Raw genomic sequence first — 16,004 nt, 5'->3', positions numbered from 1 at the left:
GTATTGTATCGATAAAGATTTTTTTTAAAAAAGAACCACTGTAACACCTGTAGTAGTAGTAGTAGTAGTAGTAGTAGTAGTAGAAGGGTTTGGTGGGCGCACGACAGCAAGGTCTTCAGCGCCCGTTCAGTATCATAATGAGACGGGTGTCAAGAAAAAAAAACTCAGAACATTGACATAAAACGGAACATAAAACACAGGGAACAATCATTGAAAAATAGGTGCTCACCCACACCGAAGCGTGGGATGAAGCAGGGCGTCAGCAGTAAAACATGGACAACACAGGAAGAAAACGGGAGAGGGAGCTAAAACAATGTATCGGATGGAAGTGGCTGGCTGACCGCAAGGAAAAAAGGGAGGAGTCAGCCACTCTGCAATACACTAAAACCTCCAGCCTAAAAGTTTAGGCCAGAGTCCAGACACATCACGAAACTTAAAAACCCTAGACACACACGTCTCATCGTTAGCTAAAACACAAGGCAGATCCCCATCAACTTGTGCTTCTGCCCTTGCATCACGGTATAAAATGCAGTCTGTTAAAATGTGCCGGACAGAGATGTGCACACCACAAGCATCACAAAACGGAGGATCCTCCCGCCGTAATAAACAGCTATGCGTCACAGGACAGTGCCCGATCCGAAGACGTGTGAGGGCCACCTCTTCCCGCCTGAGCAGCCGGCAGGAGGAACGCCACGGCCGAGTGGTTGACTTTACCGACCGCAGTTTATTGGCCGTCACCGCCAGCCATTCGTCCTCCCACAACGCCATGCACTTCCTGTGGAGTCTTGCGATGACTGACTGCAAGGGGATAGGACACTGGACCACATCCTGCTCTCTGCAGGCCTCCTTGGCAGCCCGATCGGCCTGTTCATTGCCCCATATGCCGACATGACCAGGCACCCAGCAGAAGGATACCTCTTTACCCCGCTGTTGGAGCAAGTACAGTTGGTCATGTATCAGCTGGACTGTAACACCTGTGAATAGCGTCTGGAAGAAATGAGTAACCAGATCGACAAAGTGAGCCACCGTCTCAATCAAAACGAACAACACGCGAGGAAGAGGTTTCCCGCCTTCCTTCAAGCGTCACACATTTGCCTATTACGTCCGGTTGTGCAGCGCCTCTGCTGCCTTCTCTATTTCTTGGTCTACGTATTAATCCTTTCACCATTGGTCGGTAACTGATAATTATTCTAGCGAGCCTACTTTAATTCTCTGTTGTGACGCTCTGCCTCCATTCATTTGTTTATGCCTTAATCTGTTCATTCACAAAAATAAATACGAACAGTCAGAACCCTAATAAGCCTTTCTTCTTTGTTTAAAGTTACCGACTTCGGTCTGCTTTCGACCACCTTCTGAGTCACACCGTGATGGTACACGGTGGTTGTGAACGCGCTTAACCTCAGCTGAAGCCACCATCTACCATCATGGTGTGAGTCTAAAGAAACCGGTAACCTTATATAAAAAAAAGTTTATTGCAGTTGCGAATGTTCCTGTTCATTTTTAAATAATAAATAAACCGGTGTACTCCAGAGAGACACGTTCTCAAAAATTGCTTTTGATTCATAGTTTTACGTCCTGTATAAGGGGTTCCCAGACTTTTTGTCACTGCCTAACACTTGAAGTTTTTAGAAATTTGGGCGTACCCTATTGCTTGTTCACTTTCTAACGAACCCTAGGTGACGGGGTAGGACGGACAGGGGGCGTGTGGGAGGCTGAGCTACGAGCGCCACAGAGGTGGGGACTCGTACGGAGCAAATAATTTTCGCCCACTGCTCAGTGTAATGTAAAGCCCGGGAAAGCGATAACAACAACTGTAAACCTTTGACTCCGCGATTAGCGATTCAAATGGCTCAAATGGCTCTGAGCACTATGGGACTTAACATCTATGGTCATCAGTCCCCTGGAACTTAGAACTACTTAAACCTAACTAACCTAAGGACATCACACAACACCCAGTCATCACGAGGCAGAGAAAATCCCTGACCCCGCCGCGAATCGAACCCGGGAACCCGGGCGCGGGAAGCGAGAACGCTACCGCACGACCACCAGCTGCGGACTGTAGTTGTGTTAGTAGGCAGATCCCACTACCATAAAGTGTAGGTGGTTTTGAATTTGGTTCGGAGAACTTTATTAGCATTTCTTCCTCACCTTTCTTTTTAGTACAGATTGATTATTACAAAGAAGAAGATAGCAACCGGCCACTATTAATTCTTTTTAGTGTTCTGTCTACGGTCCGATTAATGGAACTTAGCGTGAGAAAGAATTATATGGTCGCATTAATCTGACACTGGGGAAGAATATCAAAAGGCGAGGGAAGTGATTATGGCTCATGCTGACATATCTCCAGTGTATTTCGTTCGTGTCAACAAAGATGGGTAACCTGCCATATAACGTTACAGACGATCTACAATATCTAGGTTTGTATCACATTCCACTCAAATGTGGCAATGAGAGACGCACCCCGTGGTTGTAGATTCTCTAGTCGTATTGCTACTGTCTGAACGATTCCGCAGTAGTCAAAACAGATTGTCAATGAAGTATTCGCGGTTGCCATGAAATCATGCAATCGACGTTGTGAAAAACGCATAGGGCTCACAGTAAATTTCATTGTGGAATGTCAAAAGGGAAGAAGCCCCTCAATCAGGCCCTGAAGCGAATGTGGGGGAGTATTAGGAAGAGCAGATGAAATGCAGCATTTGGCATTCCTTCACTTTGGTAGCTCTGTGGGATCTAATGATGGATATACCAAACCTGAGGAACTTTTTTTGTTCCTAATATTTCGTCCAGAGCTGCACTGAACATATCCACAGGTTCACGATAAAGGATGACAGCCAAAACAGTTGCAGGATAAAGATTTACTAAAATTCTTGAGCAAGGTTTCGGTATATATAAATATACCTTCATCAGAAGTAAAAAATCTAAAATTACATCATGCAATGGAGATTAATGAAACAATTGTGCCAAAGGTGCCGTCAATAATTGGCACAATTGTTTTATTAATCTCCATTGCATGATTTAATTTTAGATTTTTTACTTCTGATGAAGGTATATTTATATATACCGAAACCTTGCTCAAGAATTGTAGTAAATCTTTATCCTGCAACTGTTTTGGCTGTCATTCTTTATCGTGAAGAATTACAGTTGCTGTTTCAGCCATGTTTAAAATCTTGATCTCCACAGGTGGTCCTTGTCCCGCTGAGTCTTGCCGACTAGGAGTATTATCAGCAGGATTTGTCTTGGGGTTGACTTTTTCTTTTTGGTCTGCCTATCTGTCTTCTGTTGAGGGTGAGGATGACTATCAAATGTCACGTGTAAAGACGCGCGCGCCTACACACACACACACACACACACACACACACGCACGTATCCAGTGTTTAGCTGTCAGCTTTCAGTTTCGAGTTGTGACAAGCACGTGCATTGTGAACATGTGGGAATGTGGAAAGCAAGTGGACGGGGTCCTCCCAGCTGTGTCCTCAGAGGTGCGCAGAGTCAGTATATCAGTGGGCGAAGCACAGTGGTGGCACTTTGCAGGCAGGTAGCAGAGAGTATAGTAAACAGTACTCACAGAGCGTCGACTTACAGAGCAACTCACCGGTCTCGCTGGAGAAGAGGATGGGCGGCGCCAGGTTGGCGTTGGCGTAGTGCCGCGGCCGCGAGTACCTGGCTCTGCTGAACAGCTTCAGCACGAAGCAGATGAGCGCCGTGAAGATGGCCAGCCCGGTCGCCACGCCGAACAGCGTCGGCATGTCCGTCGTCAGCAGCACCAGGTCTGCAACAGAGCGGCCCGCGACACCCCGGTCAGCTCGCGGTCGCTCGGCGGCCACTCTTACCTCACCCTGCTGTGCTGCCTGACGTCCACGTGAGGCAGGTGAGAACCCTGTAGGTACCCACCCCAGTCGTCACACTGACAGCAATACCAAGTCTGGAACAAGTGGTCCACACTGGTCAGGCCAGCCCGTGGTCACTTTGCCGCTCGAGTTATCTGATCCCCCTCGACAGCTTCTATATGTAACAGACGAGTGTCCTGAAGATGACCTGCTTGGATGCCATCTTGAACAGCATTTGCAGGTCAATCAGATTCGAAACTAGTGGCTGAACCGCCACTGACAGTCACCTTGCAGCCAAGATTACCTGAGCCTTCTGACCAATTCAGGTGGTAGCCCATCTATTCTTCTTGCACAACGGCGTTGGCTTGTTCATTTTAAACAGCCTCAGGTGTGAACCAAGTGGGCCAGTCGACTCAGTTCACATTATCTTCTTTTAACAGCCAAGGTTAACTATTCTCGTTTTCAGAATAAAGCAGACGAATGTTGTGACGGTGACCAACCTGGTAATCGCACAGGAAAATGGTGACCTGCGGAGGGTCAGCAGCAACAGGTCAGAAACAAGTGCCCTGCACCCATACAGTCAGCTCACTGTGTGTTTGCAGCCAAGGTTAGCTGCACACTTTTCTTGACTTTGGTACAAACCAAAGACGGCTCTTTTGTATCCCCGACTTTCATTGTAATATCCATAATAAGCAGTAACAGGTCTGAAAAAGTAACTGCAGTGCTATGGCCCGCTTATTTCCAATCAGTACCCAAGATTACCCGGTCCTAATGCCCGGATTCAGCACAAAATAAATGAGTGCAGTCAAGATGGCCAGCCACTTTGACACATCCATTGTCAGGATCATTGGGTCTTAAACAAAAGCCACACACTGCACTACAGTGAAGGTTAGCAGTCTTCTATCCAAGTTAAGGAAGGAGCAGTTGAGCCACATGAACAACACCAATGTAGTCATGGCACCAAACAGTGCTGGTGTGTCAGTGTCAGCAGTCCCTGATCTGAAGCACGTGACTTACACAGGCCCAGTCAGCTACTGATCACTTTGCAGGAAAGGTTCCTTGCTCCTGATGCCCACTTTCAAAATGAAACAGATTAAATCCATAAAGCAAGCCATCCCAGTCATAACATTATCGTGTTGGGATGTCCATCGCCAGCAGCACCAGATGTAGCTCAAGTGGCCAACACAACTGTAGTCAGACTACGGCAATTTTTCAGCCAATGTAAAGAGGTCCTGCTGCGTGGCCTCAGGGTGAAGACAGCTCAAATATCCATCATTAGCAGTACCACACCTGAACCAATTTATCAGAAGTGCTGTGGTAGACTTGCGGTTGTTTTGCAGCTACGGTTACCTGTCCGTGTGGCCAGTTTTCTGCGTGGAACAGATGAGTGGTATCAAAATGAACAGTATTTTTATCATCTCATCAAGTATTGTTGTGTGTACCATCAGCAGCAATGGCTTTGAAACAGGTTGTCCACAGTGCTGTGGTTAATTTCCGATCACTTTGCAGGGAATATTACATGGTTCTACAGTCCAAATTAAGAAGGAAAGAGATGAGTGCATCGAACAAGACCAACCTAAATGCTAAACCAAAAAAAAAAAAAGCTTAGCATGTCCACTGTCAGCAGCACCTGCTATGAAGCAACAGTGTCAACTGTAGATAATGTTGCCCGATCCTCCTTCCCAGCTACATCGCGTATCAGATCAGTGCCATGGAGACTGCGAGCACAATCGACATGCGTAACAGCAGTGGTATGGCTCCTGTCAGGTGGTACTCATTTCACAGTTGAAGTTAACCAAACTTGCTGAACAGCTTCAGCGCGAAGCTCATGAATGCTGTGATGATGGCCATCAAATCTGTAATTCCAACAAGCAGAGGCATATCCGTCGCTTACAGCCCTGTGCCTGAAACAGATGGCTCACTCTGATATAGTTAAGTGGCTCAACATCCAACGCAAAGAAAAACCAGATGAGTTCTGCGAAGAATCCAAACCTGGTCAGTACACCAAACACTGCTGTAAGTCCATTGTCAGCAGGACTATATCTGAAGCAAGTGGTGTGCACCAGTCTAGTGAGGTTGTGGTCGCTGCACACCAAAATTAACCCAGTTCTCCTGAACAGGTTCTACACACACACACACACACACACACACACACACACACACACACACACACACACACAGAGCTGCTGTGAATGTCAACAACCCAGTCGTAAAGGACAGAGGCGTTGGCATGCCCAGAAACTGTGAAACAGGTGACCACTCAGTTTATAATTGTTTCTCATTCAAGGTTACCTCAACATGTTGTGCAGCTTGGGCACAAAGCACGTAAGTGCTATAAAAGTAGTCTGCCTGGTCAGAAAACCATCGTGAAAAGCAAAAGGTGTTGAACACGTGGCCAGTGCTGCTCCTGTTACATTGTGGCCATTTTGCAGCCAATGTTTACTGATCCTGCTGCACGACCCCAGCAGAAATCAGGCGTCTTACAAAGGATGCCAAACTTGTCGCTAAACCCAACATGCTGCTATGTCCACCGTAAGCGCACAGTGTCTGAAACAAGTGGCCCAGAGAAGTTCAGTCGGCTTGGACTTATACTTATCTCATCTTGTTGAACAGCTTTAGCACGAAGCAGGTGAGTGCTGCGAAAATGATCAGCCCAATGATCGCGCATAGCAGCGAAAATATACACGTCGTCAGCATCACCAGGTCTGAAACAGGGTGCTCCTTTACTGTGGCCAACTGGTTGCAGCCGTTTTGCAGCCGAGATAACCTGGTCCAGCTGCCGTGGTTTTAACACGAAACGGGCGACTGCTATGAAGATGGCCAGTCAGTGTGCCATCCCAACGAGCATAGATGCGTTCATCGTCGGCGACGCTGTGGTTGGAACACGTGACCTGCAGCGCTCTGATCGACCTGGAATCGCTTTGCACCCAGGCTCACCTGACTGATGCCCAGCAGACGGGGGCCGAGAAGGCCAGCCTGGCTGACCAGTGCTAGCAAGTCTACTGTCATCAGCAGCATGCTGTCTGACCCAAGCCGAGTCACCTTGCACCAGCTTCTCAGCTGACGTTTGTTGATCGCACTGGAAAAGCTCTGCAACAAGCCAATAAGTGAAGGTGGCTCAGGGGGTGGGCGGCTCACTGAAAGCTACACCTGCATCATGCAGCCTGAAGAACTCCGGTCAGTTTGCAGTCATTCTGCAGCTGAGTTTAGCTGTTGTTGCTGTCTGGGCTCACCACAGGGCAGGTGTGTACCAGGAGATGACCAGCCCAACCACTTTGCCAAACAGCATCAGCATGTCTGTCATCAGAAGCGACAGGTATGAAACCTGGCCTAATCCTGGCATGCTTCAACAAAGGTGCGACATTTTGAGGTAGGTGGCAAGTAATCCAGAAAACGGTATTGGATCATCACCGAGCACAGCTCTTAAACAACAGAAGTGTATATTAGCCTTCTTCATTTGCTGCTCAGAAGATGAAGAAACGATGTGTCCATGACGGTACACGATTGAGTGAGCTGTTTATTCAACTTTAGCGACTGGATGTCGGGTCCAATCTATGTAACTTAAAATGTATTTGTTCAAAATCGTGTATTTCCGAAAATTCATGACCGATTGCTTTGAAACTGACAAGGCGTTGAACTCTAATACAGGCGTACTTTTAGGTACCTAATTATTTATATACAAGGGCTATCCACAAAGTACATTACGTTTTGGAATTTAAAATAAATAAAGTATTGGAAATTTTTTTTATTATATACAGATAAAAGCCACACTTCAATACTACTTTTCTACATAGTTGCCATTTAAATTAAGGCACTTATCGTAGCGATGGACGAGCTTGGAAATTCCTTCGTCGTAAAATTAGGCTGCCTGCGCCTTCAACCACGTGGTTACCTCTTCTTGAAGCTGTGCGTCGTCATCAAAACGCTGCATAGCCAACCACTTCTTCATTGCTGGGAATAAGTGGAAGTCGCTCGGTGCCAGGTCGGCACTGTACGGAGGATGAGGAAACAACTCCCACTTAAAAGATTCGAGAACTTAACGAGTGGCATTTGCCGTGTGGGCCCGGGCGTTGTCGTGAATCAACAAGATCTTTGAGCCCAACTTTCCCCTGAGCTTGTTTTGTATTGCTCTTCTGAGGTTGTGCAGAGTTTGGTAATACCTTTGAGAGTTTATTGTAGTGCCTCTTTCCAGGAAATCCACAAAAATCGTATTTCTACCAGGTTACTGATTAACCACGTGGTTGAAGGCGCAGGCGACCGAATTTTACGACGAAGGAATTACCAAGCTCGTCCATCGCTACGATAAGTGCCTTAATTTAAATGGCAACTATGTAGAAAAGTAGTATTTAAGTGTGGCTTTCATCTGTATATATACCGAGCGAGGTGGCGCAGTGGTTACGACACTGGACTCGCATTCGGGAGGACGACGGTTCAATCCCGCGTCCGGCCATCCTGATTTAGGTTTTCCGTGATTTCCCTAAATCACTCCAGGCAAATGCCGGGATGGTTCCTGTGAAAGGGCACGGCCGACTTCCTTCCCCATCCTTCCCTAATCTGATGAGACCGATGACCACGCTGTCTGGTCTCCTTCCCCAAACAACCAACCAACCAACCAACCAACCAACCAACTGATTCATCTGTATATAATAACAAAATTTTCAAATACTTTATTTATTTTTAATTCCAAAACGTAATGTACTTTGTGGATAGCCCTCGTATATGGGAAAACATTGTTACCAAAAATCTCAAAATGTACGTTTTCTATCTACTCCAAATGTCTACACATTACTGTAATAAGCATTTAGACACATGTAGACTATGAAATGTTTTTATTCCAATCTTTGATGAGGATATAAAGTCCTTCGACGATGACCGGTTTCAGTCAGTAATGACCGTCTTCAGATCTGTTCTACACCATGTCTTACTGTGATAAAGCCGGCCGGGGTGGCCGAACGGTTCTAGGCGCTACAGTCGAACTGCGCGACCACTACGGTCGCAGGTTCGAATCCTGCCTCGGGCATGGATGTGTGTGATGTCCTTAGGTTAGTTAGGTTTAATTAGTTCTAAGTTCTAGGGGACTGTTGACCTCAGAAGTTAAGTGCCATAGTGCACAGAGCCCTTTGAACCACTGTGATAAAGCCGTAATGGCGTCGTCAAAACATATAAATACACTCAGCAAAGCATCGTCACCGAACTAAAATATGGTGCAAAATGAGTGTGTGGGCGATGTGGCCTATCTTACACGATATTTTTGTTCTATGTGACGATGCTTTGAGGAGTGTATTCATATGTTTTGACGACGCCATTACGGCTTTATGTCAGTAGGACATGGTGTAGAACAGAGCTGAAGATGGTTATTACTGACGGAAACCGTTCAGCGTCGAAGGACTTTACATTGTGATCAAAGACTGGAATAAAAAACATTTGACAGTGCCTGGATCATTGATTGTACTCGCGAGTATGTCGCAGCTTATGAAACATATACACTATGCATTTTAGTATATAAATATATATGTAGATTATACAATAGTGAAACGTTGATAGCAGACTTAATGGTATAGGATTAGAATATTACTACAGAATATGAATTTGCAATAACAATAAACAGGTCTTTAGGTGATTTTCTCTCTCTCTCTCTCTCTCTCTTATATATATATATATATATATATATATATATATATATATATATGAGAGGGATGGGGGGTTGAGCGAAGGGGAAGGAGAAGATGGAGGGAGAGGATGGAGGGATGGAGGGAGAGGATGGACAGGGAGGAAGTGATGGACAAAGAAAGGGGGCTGGGAAGATGAACAGAGAAAGGGGACAGAGGGAGATTAGGACGTATATCCCGTTCCCTTACATATTAGAATCGTATGCTTTCTCCTTCCTCTCTTTTCCTTTTAAGCAGACTGAGCCAGAGAATAGCGTGTCCAGGTACAGCTAGTAAATGATGTGTCTGCACTAGGCCTGATGGCGATACCTCGATATCAGGTCCATTAAATCATGCTGCGTGTCCTCTGACCCGACAACGGCTCTCCAATAGCACATAAAATAAATCTACATGTGTTTACGGTTGGCCCAGTGTTAGTCCCAGATTTTGTGTCCAAGTAATTAGCTAAATAGCACAGTTATGACCCTTGTCAGCCCACCAGTATCTAGTTGGATGTACTGCATCAGAATATACACTACTGGCCATTAAAATTGCTACACCAAGAAGAAATGCAGATGATAAACGGGTATTCATTGGACAAATATATTATACTAGAACTGACACGTAATTGCATGTTCACGCAATTTGGGTGCACAGATCCTGAGAAATCAGTACCCAGAACAACCACCTCTGGCCGTAACAACGGCCTTGATACGCCTGGGCATTGAGTCAAACAGAGGTTGGATGGCGTGTATAGGTACAGTTGCCCATACAGCTTCAACAGGATACCACAGTTCATCAAGAGTAGTGACTGGCGTATTGTGACGAACCAGTTGCTCGGAAACCATTGACCAGATGTTTTCAATTGGTGAGAGATCTGGAGAATGTGCTGGCCAGGGCAGCAGTCGAATATTTTCTGTATCCAGAAAGGTACAGGACCTGCAACATGAGGTCGTGCATTATCCTCCTAAAACGTGGGGTTTCGCAGGGATCGAATTAAGGGTTGAGCCACGGGTCGTAACACGTCTGAAATGTAACGTCCACTGGTCAAAGAGCCGTCAATGCGAACAAGAGATGACCGAGACGTGTAACCCCACGCCATCACGCCGGGTGATACGCCAGTATGGCGATGACGAATACACGCTTCCAATGTGCGTTCACCGCGATGTCGCCAAACACGGATGCGACCATCATGATGCTGTAAAAACAACCTTGATTCATCCGAAAAAATGACGTTTCGCCATTCGTGCGCTAGGTTCGTCGTTGAGTACACCATCGCAGGCGCTCCTGTCTGTAATGCAGCGTCAAGGGTAACCGCAGCCATGGTCTCCGAGCTGATAGTGCGTGCTGTTGCAAACGTCGCTGAACTGTTGGTGCAGATGGTTGTTGTCTTGCAAACGTCCCATCTGTGTTTGATGCAGCGTCATGGGTAACCGCAGCCACGGTCTCCGAGCTGGTAGTCCGTGCTGCTACAGACGTCGTCGAAATATTCGTGCAGATAGTTGTTGTCTTCCAAACGTCCCCATCTGTTAACTCAGGGATCGAGACGTGGGTGCACGATCCGTTACACCCATGCGGATAAGATGCCTGTCATCTCGACTGCTAGTGATACGAGGCCGTTGGGATCCAGCACAGCGTTCCGTATTACCCTCCTGAGCCCACCGATTCCATATTCTGCTAACAGTCATTGGATCTCGACCAACGCGAGCAGCAATGTCGCGATACGATAAAGCGCAATCACGATGGCCTACAATCCGGTCTTTATCGAAGTCGGAAACGTGACGGTACGCATTTCTCCTCCTTACACGAGCCATCACAACAACGTTTCACCATGCAACGCCGGTGAACTGCTGTTTGTGTATGAGAAATCGGTTGGAAACTTTCCTCATGTCAGCACGTTGTAGGTGTCGCCACTGGCGCCAACCTTGTGTGAATGCTCTGAAAAGCTAATCATTTGCTTATCACGGCATGTTCTTCCCGTCGGTTAAATTTCGCGTCTGTAGCACGTCATCATCGTGGTGTTGCAATTTTAATGGCCAGTAGTGTATGTACTGTGGCTGATACTGGCGGATCTGATGATTTGCAGCGCGTGTGGAGTCAGTCCTACTACAGCGCTCTGCTATCAGATGTGTGATATGCGCGCTTTGTACAGTGACATCGATTTCTGCTTCCTCATGCAAGTGCTTATGTATCGTTACATGTGTATAGTTAACCCAATATTGGTCCTCCAATAAATCGATATCTGTGTGTGTGGTAGGCCTCCCGCTACTTCAAGTCCGAAACAACGATAAATTGTAACGCATGTACAATTTGGCTTGACATTGTCCATCCCCCCGTCTAAGACCACATCCAATTAATCATTACATATGCACAGTTAACACGACTTTAACCTCCCCCATCCCCCAGGAACATGTCTGTCAGAGTGCTAAGTGCGTACAGTTAGCCCAGCATCGATAGTTCAAGTCCAATAAATCGTTCTGTGTCAACAGTTGACCCTACGTTGGTTCCCCAATTGCGAGCCTGACAAATCGTTACACGTGTGCTCTTAACTGGATGTTGGCTTTCGGTATCACTTTCAATGAAACGTAACAGGTACATAGTCGACCCATCGTCTCCCCCTTCCTCCAAATACACTGCCTGAAAAATCACGCTGCACCTCGGGTTCTGATCTCCCCTCTTCGCTGTCACGAGGTACGCGAGTCGGCAGACGTGAGCCCTGCAGGAGAGGCAGCAGCCCGCTGGCCCGCGCTTCAGACCTACCTGCTGCGGGGCGACTCACCTTCGGAGCAGAAGACCTTCTTGGTGGGCCGCTGGCGCGCGACCACGTGGTAGCCGGGCTTGCACTGGCAGATGGCGTTGTGCGCGATCTGCTTGCACTCGGCGTGCGCGTCCGTGTACGTGCACGTCGCCAGGTAGTAGCACTGCTCGCCCAGCCGCACCGCTGCCAACACACACAAACACACAAGCATTCAGTCCACTCCACCTGTCGTACACAGACCGTCCAGGAATTTATGTTTAATGGCTACACCAGCAATGCCGTTCAGTAATGAAAATAACAAGTGACGAAAATAACAAGTGACGAAAATAACAAGTGACGAAAATAACAAGTGACGAAAATAACAAGTGACGAAAATAACAAGTGACGAAAATAACAAGTGACGAAAATAACAAGTGACGAAAATAACAAGTGACGAAAATAACAAGCGACGAAAATAACAAGCGACGAAAATAACAAGCGAAGAAAGTAACAAGCGACGAAAGTAACAAGCGACGAAAGTAACAAGCGACGAAAGTAACAAGCGACGAAAATAACAAGCGACGAAAATAACAAGCGACGAAAATAACAAGCGACGAAAATAACAAGCGACGAAAATAACAAGCGACGAAAATAACAAGTGACGAAAATAACAAGTGACGAAAATAACAAGTGACGAAAATAACAAGTGACGAAAATAACAAGTGACGAAAATAAAAAATAAAAAAATGGCCCTGAGCACTATGGGACTCAACTGCTGTGGTCATTAGTCCCTTAGAACTTAGAACTACTTAAACCTAACTAACCTAAGGACATCACACACATCCATGCCCGAGGCAGCATTCGAACCTGCGACCATAGCAGTCGCACGGTTCCGGACTGCGCGCCTAGAACCGCGAGACCACTGTGGCCGGCGACGAAAATAACAAGTGACGAAAATAACAAGTGACGAAAATAACAAGTGACGAAAATAACAAGTGACGAAAATAACAAGTGACGAAAATAACAAGTGACGAAAATAACAAGTGACGAAAATAACAAGTGACGAAAATAACAAGTGACGAAAATAACAAGTGACGAAAATAACAAGTGACGAAAATAACAAGTGACGAAAATAACAAGTGACGAAAATAACAAGTGACGAAAATAACAAGTGACGAGTAATGTGTAACGGGTACACCGTACGTCCAAAATGTTTCGAGACTCATTTTACTCCTGACGTACATACGACGTGAGCGCACTGATGTATAAAATTACTTTTATCTTAATAATATCAATATTTATGTGTGTTTGGAGAGAGAGAGAGAGAGAGAGAGAGAGAGAGAGAGAGATTGATTTTTGATTGAGATTTTTATTTTAGGTTGTGTTGTGTACATAGTTTCGCGTAGTCAGCGCGTACACAACTTTCCCACTAGAGCGCGCCCCACTAAGCACAACAGCGCAGGCGCAGCGCTCGTCCGTCTCCGCACTACGAGATGGCGCTGCCTTAGAGACAGACCAAATTCTGCTTCCGCCGATCCGCGTATTAATATGTAACGCAGCCAATGAGATTGCTGCTAACGTAGAACCTTTTCTCCTCGCAGATCACACTCGCAGTGATACATGAATGTGCGAGGTATTATAACCTCAGATTAGTCAGTCTGCATTTGTCTGCAACAGTCTGTACGAGTTCTACATTTGTCTGTAGCAGTCTACAGTCAAGTTTCAGTCTGTGCCTAATAAGATTACCATATTCCTGTACATAGCCATGAAGATAAATGTATAGACACTTTTGTCAAGTATCAGGGATATATGTGAGAATAAGATTGAGCTAATGGCAGAAGATATACACGCCACGATAAGACCACGAGACATATTGCTGACACTCGCCTACTTCGCTAGAGTGACAAGTCAAATAATCTGATGGTGTGTGTACTGAAGGTCTTACAGTACGCACACCACAGGTTCTAACGAAGCAGGGTTGCCCACTGCTATCCTGTTTTGGTTTTACACTCCTTCAGTAACTTAGTTAAGCAATGAACTTTTTTTTTATCATTTTCACTACTCAGATTCTGAGTACAGATTCTGTGGCCTTCAGCCTCATAGCACAGAATTCAGAAATAGTTTAAATAAAATTTCCCTAGTAAAATCTATTATTTCAGTACATTCTAATGTCTATTCTGAAAGTAATGAGCTAATTAGTTTTGTTGGAAATGCATCCTATTGAAAGTTATGAACAATGACGTATATTGTGCAATACATATTAAGTAAAATTCGAGTGAGCTATAACACTGCATCCAAAAGAAAGCCTAAATTTTACTGATTCCAGCTAAGTGTTTAAATTAACCTAGAGTCTATTAGTTAAATAGATATTAAGATTTGAAATCTGTAGCCTGTATGTCTTTCAGTGACAATTGTGACCGAACTACTGAATAATTCCGAGCTCTGTTTTGATACTTTTGCTACCTTTATTTTTCTACGTAAAATGACTCTAGTCTCGACTTTGTAAGTGCATTAATTAAGAATTAAGTAAATTCGAATAAGTAAAAATTATTGTTCAAGAGGGCTGCCATATTTTATAAGTCGGGAATTCCCACTGCGGATGCATAAGTTAGTTCTGCGTATTTAATGGTTCAAATGGCTCTGAGCACTATGGGACTTAACATTTCAGGTCATTAGTCCCCTAGAACTTAGAACTACTAAAACCTAACTAACCTAAGGACATCATACACGTCCATGCCCGAGGCAGGATTCGAACCTGCGACCGTAGAGGTCGCACGGTTCCAGACTGAAGTACCTAGAACCGCTTGGCCACCAGCGGCCGGTTCTGCGTATTTAAATTGGTACAGCTCACACTTGTTATTTAAGTAATAAAACCCAACAGTTAACTTCAAAACCAATTAGAAAGGATCATTTTAACCCTGGGAAATTGTAAACTATAATATATTAACAGAAATAGTCAAATATTCAAGCACTTGTCTATATAAGGTCCGAGCTGGTACAGTTCTCAGTTAGTTCTCGGTCCGATTCTCATGGAGCAAAAGTGCGGCAAATCAGTTAACTTTTCCGGTCGGTAGCAAAAAACTGTAATTGTATTCGGCTTTCAACATTTAACGCGTATTGTGAACATTGTTACAGACTGGAAGTTTTTGACCTACCTAATGTGACGATTATTAAGTGTAAGAGGCCTGGTCACATGAATATTGTGTGTGTGAGTGACAACAAATTAAAAACAAATAAATGCCGTGTGACTAGGGCCTCCCGTCGGATAAACCGTTCGCCTGGTGCAAGTCTTTGGATTGGACGCCACTTCGACGACTTGCGCGTCGATGAGGAGGAAATGATGATGATTAGGACAACACAACACACAGTCCCTGAGCGGAGAAAATCTCGGACCCAGCCGGGAATCGAACCCGGGCCCTTAGGATTGACATCCTGTCGCGCTGACCACTCAGCTACCGGGGGCGGACGATAACAAATAAATCGCACTGTGGTTGTCATAAGTGTTCAACAATGAATACGGTCTTGACTTTTGATTTTGGAAAACATAATCTAGGACCCTGGCTTCTTAATTGCAGTGTGATTTGGGTGAGCTACCGAGAAGACAATATTGAATAAGCAAAGCAAGGTAGGTCAGGAACACTGCTCACTGTCTACTGGGTGAGGAAATGTTTCAATACATCCGGTTGTGACGTGAACTTTGAGTGGCACTAATACAAGGATTCAGCCCGGCACGTTACAAGGTCGTAACTGGTACCTGAATTTTGGTTGCTGCCTCCCCGAATGATCAGCTTC

At 45.5% G+C, this 16,004-nt stretch overlaps 1 protein-coding gene across 1 annotated transcript in view; it reads right to left on the bottom strand.

Moving 5' to 3' along the window:
- LOC126215316 (AF4/FMR2 family member lilli-like) overlaps positions 1 to 16,004 on the bottom strand; it is a 686,763-nt gene that overhangs the window by 82,339 nt on the left and 588,420 nt on the right. Inside the window, exons 3-4 of the mRNA XM_049941996.1 lie at positions 12,255 to 12,416; positions 3,593 to 3,769 (exon numbers count right to left, since the gene is read on the bottom strand). Coding sequence (XP_049797953.1) covers positions 3,593 to 3,769; positions 12,255 to 12,416 — 339 coding nt within the window. The remainder of the gene's footprint in view (positions 1 to 3,592; positions 3,770 to 12,254; positions 12,417 to 16,004) is intronic.

This window comes from Schistocerca nitens, chromosome 12 (assembly GCF_023898315.1).
Source record: "Schistocerca nitens isolate TAMUIC-IGC-003100 chromosome 12, iqSchNite1.1, whole genome shotgun sequence".
NCBI classification, from domain to species: Eukaryota; Metazoa; Arthropoda; class Insecta; order Orthoptera; family Acrididae; genus Schistocerca; species Schistocerca nitens.
This window is presented reverse-complemented; position numbering and strand designations above follow the sequence as displayed.